General features: G+C 35.3%; 1 protein-coding gene across 1 annotated transcript; it reads left to right on the top strand.

Moving 5' to 3' along the window:
* Positions 1-3,998: 3,998 nt before the first annotated feature.
* On the top strand, positions 3,999-7,907 carry LOC110379859 (organic cation transporter protein). Its single transcript, XM_021339673.3, has 6 exons — positions 3,999-4,279; positions 4,526-4,763; positions 5,025-5,280; positions 5,721-6,362; positions 6,449-6,630; positions 6,971-7,907. Exons 1-6 carry the CDS (start codon positions 4,062-4,064, stop codon positions 7,130-7,132), a joined length of 1,698 nt encoding a protein of 565 aa, XP_021195348.3. The 5' UTR covers positions 3,999-4,061; the 3' UTR covers positions 7,133-7,907.
* The last annotated feature ends 1,946 nt before the right edge of the window (positions 7,908-9,853 follow it).

The following is a 9,853-nucleotide window of genomic DNA, read 5'->3' as shown; positions in this document are numbered from 1 at the left end:
TCGTGAGTAACTAACTGAACAGTCTCGCATGGGTCGATCAATGATAAGCTAAATATGGAACGCTTGACGCGGTCGGTCCGTGGATGGGTGACCACATCGTCAGGATGAGTCCGTGCTTCGGAAGGCCTGTTAAATTATTGGGTCCCGGGACTCATTTAAAAATCTTGGCAGTCGAGTACTCAGAAGCTAGAAAGATTGACAATTTGTGTCTAATTTTTGATCTTCATCATCTATTCGATATCAAAACGCAATTTCTACCAAAAAATATAAACGTAAATGTATAAATCTAACAACAGTCTCCAACATTCACGTTAAGTGAACTATTTCTCCACTTAACTTATCCAACACATATATTATAACTATTTCTCCACTACACTTAAGCCTTTATCTCTAACAGGAAAACGCTCTGAAGACAAAAATCTAACAAACAGAAAAACAGTAAACTCTGTTACATAGGAAACTACAAAGATACAGGAAAACAAATATTTTCGCGACTACTCGAACGAACAATATTTTTTTCGAACAAACAAATCGTTTGTACGTGATTTGTGTACTTATTAGTTTTGTTTTTTGGTGAGGAAATATCCAAAATCCAATGCGTTATCAAAAAAATATATAAATAGTTTTTTGACGATAAGAGGTGGTCGAGTAAAGTTCAGTAGGTAGAGATAGTAGAAAATAAGAGTGACCAGCAATTTTATATAAGTTCTCATATAATATTTCCTTTTAGTTTATTCTTTTTCCACTGTTTATTTCAGTTATCTACCAAAAACCCGCGTAAAAAAAATTCAGTTTTCAAAAGGATCTTTTCAGCCATGATTTATCTCTACCTACCAGCCTATCTCACCATTCAGCTTTGTCTTATTTCGTCTGAAATATCGTCAAACCAACACCTATTTCACCAAAGCACAATACTCCTTTGAATATTTATGCACCCATCTTCAAGTACAAATTCTGTCACCATTAAACCCAGGTGTGCATCAAAGAAAATATTTACTGCAATATATTATACTTCGCCACGGAGTAAGAAAATATAAGCGGAGATACCCTAACCCTACCCTAACCTGGGTTCATTGAGACATCTGTCAACGATTTTGGTATCACATAACATGGGCGGGTCCAAAGAAAGCATATAAAAATGACGATATAAACGTTCCTTCTCCACAGCACACTCGCATTTTGGCGCGCTATTATCTTACGAGATTTTCCGTTATGGCACCTCCGCTAGTCATTTTGTTCTCCACGTACTTAGCTTTGTACTCGCGATCTTAGAATTGTTAGACAGGCTTCGGAATTTCGTGCTAAGTGGCTGGAATTTACTTCGATAGATTTTGCCTGTTGCATGCGATTACAATCTTGCCTATGTAGAATTTAAGCTGGGTTGTTTCAGTGAAAATGTATGTGATGTTAACGAAATACCTTTTTCGGTTTATTCAAAATTGTTTTGTGGTTAACTTGTTAATTTCTACGATGCTATTTTTGATAGGTTGACCTCAAAAATTTAAGTATACACTGAAACTGAATTGTAAAAACTCAGATCATCTACGGTTATATAGAGTTAAAGTCTAACGTGTTAAAGTATTTTAGACGCACGTTGTGACCATGATATCATTAAAGAAAAGTCCTGTATCTTTGTAACAATCTTTATCAATATTTAGAGCATCTTTGCACGGTCTTGACATAATTCGCCAATATAAGTATTAATAAATCGATATCAATGTAATTCGATTGTAAATCGTCATTATGATATTAAGATAACAACTCTAATGAGATCATAAATACCAAAGATTATTTTATGCAAAGTAATGGCTGGTAAAAAATAATAATAATTCGTGCGTCATATTTTCAAGATATCGGCTCAAAAGCGGTCAAGCATTTAAACTACTCACTCTAAGTTTCCTTGTAATTTTCAATTATAATATTTAAGTAGGTGCTCCTGAAAATAGTGGACTCATAAATACTGCCTGGGATTGTGTTGCCTAAAGTAAATGTGATGATGGTCAAACAACAATTTATGCATTTTCTTTAAAAAAATCATGCTTTTGCCCAGCGTGAGATGGAAATGACAATACTGTGTGGGTATCTCATAATTTTGAGCTCCGCATCTGTTACAGCGTTTTTATAGTAACTGATTTTCTGCTCGGTTGTTTTCGGCAATGTCGCCCGTTTAACATTTAGAAAAATTCAGTTATATACGCGCGACACATTCTAAATTTTAATCTACTAGTGTGAAAGCGCTGTTACACTCGTGGAGTGCAAAATTGTGAGGAGCGCAAATACCTATCTCTTAGTCGAACAAACTGTCTTAGATTAAAGATTAATTCATGATTAATGAAGAAGTTATCATTTCCTAATACAACCATGATACTGGGTATTTACATATTATCTAATCCTATACAATTATCTGTATTAACATATTGATTATTTAGTTTATCTATGTGTTTCTTGCAAGGTCAATGTCTCGATCTGGTTTTAGTCAGCCATTTATGACCTTGAAGATAACAATTCTAGGTGAAGAATTATTGTTTATGTTCCGGAAAAAAAGGATTATTTTTATTTCCAGGTGTTTGGTTTGTCTTAATCTGAACCTTGAAATAATTATAGTTAATCGTATTATGATTCAGAAATATTTATTTGTCGCTAGTACATTTAAAGTTTCTCTTAATTTGTTATTGTCTTACGTATGGTCACCATGCGATGTAAGTATCATGTAAACTCTGACCTGTCTGACCAATGCCTTCTCAACCATCGGATTCAAAGCATAACCAGTAACGACTGTTCAGATAATAATTTACAAATCTTAGTTGATTATTTCAGTCTTGGAACGATAGAGAGCAACTTAACCTTAATCCATGTGGCTCATATTTAGTCACGAGATTATTATAATTTTTCTCATAAGAAACAAGGCTGAGAAAATTGTCATAAAATTTGTAGGCGATTATAGTAAGACTCTGGTAAAGCAGCGTAAAACCCAATTGCCCTGACATGATAATGTCATTATAAATGAAAAATCCAAATATGTAAAGAAAGATACATCCTTCGATAACATGCCTACTTATTATAATTGATGAGCACTTACCAGGAAATTGGACAGGTGCAAAAAAAATAACTATCTCTAATTAATCAATTGAGACATTATCTCTTAAAGCACTGATTTATTTTTTCCAATTTTCTTTTAATCTGACTGGGGGAGCAACGAACTATCATTGCGTGATAATCATCATACCTACTTATGATAGTCCGTCTGTAACATAGGTATACAAAATTACATATTCATCATGCTTTGTCACGTGATATCAATCACGTAAAAAATATTAAATGACTAGACAATTACAAAAAGTAGGTATAAGGAAGGAAAAAGATTTTATCGCGGGCAATTCCTCCTCTAGATATTTTTATGTTAATAATATAAGTATTTTAAGATCTGTCTGTATGTCTGTTTCTTTGTCAGTTGAGTAAATTGTTAGAAACTGCTCATTGTAAAATGTTAATGCAGTCTAATGAGGTTCTCGTTAGGCAGTTGGGTCAAGCGCTTGATACAAGAAAGACTACTCAGACATTGTCCATAACAGTCATAAAGATTTTAACATAAAATAGTAATAAAACTAGAATGAAAGTGATACACTTAACACTGAACATAAATTTCAGTACGCTCAATTGCTTGCGATGAAGTTTTCACGAGAAAATATGGCAATTCATGTAAACAAACAAAATTGTTAATAGAAAATTAAACGTCGATTTGTTTTTATTTCACATTCTGTAAACTTTACGTAAGAAGATAAAAAAGAAGGTATTAGTGGCAGTAGATTAGTCTGGGTACTAAGAATCACGAGACATTCCTGAAGTCCGTGATAATCACTTACAAAAATTACTGAAGTCCATAAAAATATCGATACTAATAAAGAATTTAATCCAATAGACGACAGCGTAGACGGTGTGAATGAATAGTATGTTTTATCAGCAGTAAATTATAAAATAGATAAAATGTTTATAAATACGTTATTCTGCACTTTGCTAGAGGTGCAGGCACTAGTCCCGGACGTGATTCGAGGCATACCAAAATGGACGGTGCTCAAAATGATCGGAAAATAGACGTGGATTTTGCAGCACCTGACACTGAACCAAAGCCTCATGTAGAACTAGATGATATTCTAGTACAAGAGATTGGTCAGTTTGGGAAGTATCAATTGCGGTCATTTTTGCTATCCGTGGTATTAGTCCTCTTTGTCGCATGGAGTGCTGTGGAATACGTGTTCACAACTGCCAGAATAAATACCAGGTAAATTAAAATTTTCATCTTCTGAATGGATGCTAATTAATATGTACTGCAGCTTGCGAGCCAGAAATTCAAATTATGAAACATTTTTAAAAGCTAGTTCCATTTCATGTTGGGTGTCTAAAATGGCTTTGCACATATTTTTAACGTATTAATAAATATAATTAGCGGCTGCAGTTCATGTCTGTTTTTTGAGACACAACTTCATCCACGTAAACACGTTTCTAAATTGATCACATTATATTCCAGATGTCTGATCCCAGAATGTGAAAGTGACCCAACAGACTTCTCTCCATACTGGTTAGCAAATGCAGTACCAGCAGGCTCCAGTTCAGGTTCATTCGACAATTGCCAGCGGTTCGCCAATACATCAGCTGCTTTGAGAGTAGTTGAAAGTGCCACTTGTCCAAGCAATCTCTTCAATAGGGATAATCTACAGCCTTGTGATGAATTTGTGTATGAGAATACGCACTCTGTTGCATATGATGTAAGTCTTTTCTTTCATTATAATCTGTCCTTTTGATGTTCTTATGGTTCTCATACATACTTAAAGCAAACGTTGAGATTTAAACTGCCTCACCATATGACTAAGTCAATAGACTTCATGGTTCTAATTCAAAAGATCTGTGTTTAATTTTATCGTGCACCAAACCATCGAAATGATAAATGTGACAACAGTCTTTTGTTGTAGACTTAAGTAGACTAAAATGTCCCCCCATATATAACGTTTTGACCATCATTGTTTTAGTATGGGCTGGCATGTGACGAATGGAGGCGCTCACTCATTGGCACAGTTCGTACATTTGGTACCCTCACTGCTTTGCCCATTACTGGGTTTGTCTCAGACCGATGGGGTCGAAGAGTTGCTCTCACCATCAATGCATTCAACACAGCCTGGCTAGGAGTGACGAGGTACTGGGCCGATACTTATCTCGGCTTTATGTTCTCCGAGTTCTTTGAGGCTACTTTCGGATCTGGTGGATTCTCGTGTGTTTATATTTTGAGTGAGTACTTATTTTCGATAATAATAATTTTCATTCTCATTTTATTGGAACTATTTCTGACCATCATACATTTGTCTGGTGATTTGAAGACTTCATCAATAATAGTATTTCTCGAAGTGCAGTTATTAAATAGTGCGCTTTGTTTATTATAATGTTTTTGTTGTATGAGACTTTAATCTTGGTATGTGTCAAAGACCGGATTCAGATTGTAAACATTTTTTTGTATATATTCCAGCCATAAACTCTTGCGATAAGATATTTTTCTTTGTTGTGTTTCAAAAGTTAGTTGCATTGTATTGTAAAAAATTTGAACTACGATTACCTAATGTTACATACTTGAAAATGAAAAAATACAAAAGATTCTTACTCGCTGCCAACATGAGTACAATTTTAAAACTGCATACATAAATAAGTAATTTCAATAAATACCTTCTTCACAGTGATGGAGTTGGTTGGTCCAAAATTTAGAGTGGCAGCAGGAGCAGCGATGAACACCTGCTTCGCGCTAGGACAAGTGACGATGGGCCTGATTGCATGGGGCGTTCCCAACTGGAGGAACCTGACGCTCGCACTCTACATCCCTCAGTTCCTCACCATCTTCTATTACTGGCTCATCAGCGAGTCTGTACGCTGGTACATGAGCAAAGGACGCTTTGATGAGTCCGAAGCACTGCTTAGAAAGGTGGCTCAGGTCAACGGGAAACCCATATCTGAGAAGTCATTGGAAGCTTTGCGTCATACTGCGCAAGAAAAGTTGAGAATCAGTGCTGTCGAAGCAGAAAAACGTGGCAGTGAACCATGGCTTATTGTCCAGGTGTTCCAACACAAGCCTATATTAATCCGTTGCCTAATTTCGCCCATTTGGTGGATTACAACCACGTTCATTTATTACGGACTCTCATTAAACGCAGTGAATATGTCTGGAAACAGATACTTGAACTACATAGCCGTGGCAGCAGTAGAGATTCCTGGATTTTGGATCTCATATTTCCTTTTGGATAGAATTGGAAGAAAGCCGGTATTGACTGGAGCTTTTTGGTTGTGTGCTGCATGTCAAATTGCATACATTTTTATTCCTACAGGTTTGTACCAAATATAATTATAAAATTAAGCTTGGAATAAGCTGGTTATGGATGAATTGTCAATTTTTAATAAATATTTTTTGCAGATCTCTACGCAGTATCCCTAACAGTGTACCTGATTGCTAAATGTTCTATTGCAATGGTGATGACAGCAGTATACGTCTATACAAATGAACTGTACCCCACAAGATACAGACACAGCTTATTTGCCTACTCTTCCATGATGGGAAGGATTGGATCTATGGTCGCACCTCTAACTCCCGCTTTTGTAAGTAACCAGAGTAAAGCCATTGACATAAATAATCACACATAAAAATCAAAAATATTCATTGTAATAATGAAAACAGCTCATTTGTATCATCAAGTGTATCATCTCATACCCTGAGTATACATTTTTCTGTCTGGGAATGCAATATCGACTAAAGATTGACAACTCATCGTTAGGAATACCCCAGGGATGTGTACTTGGTCTTATACTTTTTAGTGGAATATTAAATATTTTCACATGATTAAAATGTCGATATTGTGCTCATTATTTTACTTAGTAACAGCAAGTGTTTAGTGAACCGTCGCGAAATATTTTTGTCATGAATATTCTCCTATTACAGGGTGCACAATGGTTCGAAGAGTTGCCGTTCGTACTATTTGGCACCTTTGCTTTAGTGTCTGGGATACTGATCTTCTTCACGCCAGAGACTCTAGGCAGCACACTACCAGACACCTTCGAACAAGCTGAAGAAATCGGTAACAAAAAGAAAACAGTCTTATGAGCAGATTTAGGATTTAGACTTTTATATGTAATGAAATCTCGTATTACTTTTAGGATATACATTAGGGTGTCCCAAAAAAATCAAAATCATTTTTTTTTAACGCATACCTTCCTATTTTTTTCCTTTTGGTCCAAAACTATTATAAATAAAATTTTATGATGGTAGGACCACGGTAACCCGTGCCGACTTACATTTGAATGTATGTCATACTTGCTCTCTAAGACTAACGCGATCTAACGCGTCGATGTGCTTGTGATTTCTTGTTATTTAGTGATCGAATCATTGTTTTCAAACAGCCAACATGTCACTAGACTTACGCAGTTATAATTAGGGGACCTAAAGCATCAAATGACTTGCTCAAAACTTCCGTCTAATGGACAAGTTCTGGCAGTTTCATTGTACAACTAGCGACCCGCTCCGGCTTCGCACGGAATAACAGTATTTCTCCGCTATTTAATGTTTGTTATTATACATGTAAACCTTCCTCTTTAATCACTCTATCTATTAGAGAAAATCGCATGAAAATCGGTTGCGTAGTTTTGAAGAATTAGGTAAGCTTACAACGGGACACGGGGACAGAAAAAGCGACTTTGTTGTATACTATGTACTTAGGTAGTGCTATTCGGGAAATTGATTTAATTGTGAATGAAAACGTAAATCTTACTATTCGCGAATGCATTATCTACTGGGAAAAGGCGCGTATTCCAACAAAATCTTTGCCTAATTGTGTGACGAAACTCATCACCTTGTATCAAGTTTGGAGGGACAAAAAACACAAGACGTTTTTAAGCAACGCCATCACGACTTTTTCAGCAACTTACATATGTAATTTGTTTGATTTTGATTAATAAGAATAAATCATCATGTCCCGAGCCTTTTCCCACTATGTTGGGGTCGGCTTCCAGTCTTGCCGGATTCAGCTGAGTACTAGAGTTTTACAAGGAGCGACTGCCTATCTGACTTCTCAACCCAGTTACCCAGCAACCCAATACCCTTTGATAAGACTAGTGTCAGACTTATTGGCTTCTGACTACCCGAAACGACTGTCCAAAATGTTAGATGACAGCCAGGAGAGCAGCCGGCCTACAGTTAGCGCGAGTTACAGAAAGCACGCGCCTCAGAGGAGCAAAGAGGAAATTACTCTTGAAAAACTATTGGATGTATCGTTTTTCAGGGGTTATTTTGTCTTTGGTTAATTTTTTTTTTTCAAAAGAAGATCTTAACGGTACGTTGTATGACAAAATCACCTCTAACTTCATTTCAGTAAAAAAGTAGTTCTTTGATCGATCGCCTTAAAATTAATGATAGTTTTCTACATGAATGTGTCCTACCTTCTAGTCAAATAATGCTTCGTATCAAGAAGCCAAAGTTTCAGCACTGAGAGTTAGTGAACGATGTGGCCGAAAGATCGGTGAAGTTCATGCAAGACTTTTATTGATTAATCACAGTAGATGAGGAACAAAAACAATTATTGTTAGGTACTGTCCTAGAACATCGGAAAATTTATCCTGACTGTAAAAAAAAACTACTTTAAAATGAAAATTTTAACAATGAAATTATTTTTCAATGTATATGAGAAGATAAAACATTATTTGGATGTATTCGAGGTTTATTTTTAGTAATAATAATTAAGATCTAAATTTCTCCATAGTAAGTCAGTACAAATTTTCATGTGAAAACTTTGGCATTAAGTCGGCACGGGTTACCACTGTCTGATCGAGATAATATTTATTATAGGAGATAATGAGGTCAAAACGAAAAAAAATAGAGGGTATGCGTACTTTAATTCGAGAAAAAAAAATTCCCCCTTATGTCTTGGGACACCCTAATATACATAGGTTAACTAGTGTTTATGTTAATTTGAATGAAGCATTCGTCTGAAATAAATTACTGTTATGTTTTTTACTATCTTTTATTTCAAAAAACCTTACACAAACATAAGTAAAATAAACGGGTTCCAAAGAAGGTGTATAAGAGTCCCTCAAACGCCTGTATTTTGGCCCGCTACTCTGTTAGGAGATATTTCGTTAGTCATTTTGCTCTCCATGATAATAACTAAATGATCTAAAAATATACTGATAACGATTGATTTTCCTCGATAATGATATTCTAATTACAATGTTATTATCAACATACAAAGCTTAAAGATAACCTGGAGTGATTACTGTCACATGATCATCCATCATAGGCCTTCGTCAAGGCGATGTACTATTATCCTCAGATTTCGATCCATATTTGTACCCACTTCATCGCAATCGGTTTTTACCTAACACATAGCTCCCCAATAATCATAAAATAATTTACTTATCAATATTACTGTGATGAAGATAAATAGTAATATAAAATGCTATAAAATTCATTGATGTCGTCCGGAATTTTGGCACGTGCAATAATACTGCACTCGATATTTTATAACCGTAATTTGAATAGCGTCCTCCCTACTTTAGAATTGTGATGTACTTGAATCAAAATGTGCCTTGGCTTTAAAATAGTGGTCTCTTTATAATATTTAGTTTTTTTTTTTTTTATAAGCAATATAATTAAAATCATATTTGAAACATTTTCAAAATTGCAGTCATAGCAAATGATAGCAGCAATGGAATTTAGACTATCAGTTGTGATGGTGAAATGGACAAAGTGATGTAATGGTTTTTTAACAGCTCCTAATTTTAGATTACCTAAATAGACTTTTATCCTAAAATAACATTAATACAACGCGTG

The sequence above is a fragment of the Helicoverpa armigera genome, chromosome 7 (genome assembly GCF_030705265.1).
Source record: "Helicoverpa armigera isolate CAAS_96S chromosome 7, ASM3070526v1, whole genome shotgun sequence".
NCBI lineage: Eukaryota > Metazoa > Arthropoda > Insecta > Lepidoptera > Noctuidae > Helicoverpa > Helicoverpa armigera.
The sequence above is the reverse complement of the archived record's forward strand: the minus strand, read 5'-3'. Positions and strand labels throughout refer to the sequence as shown.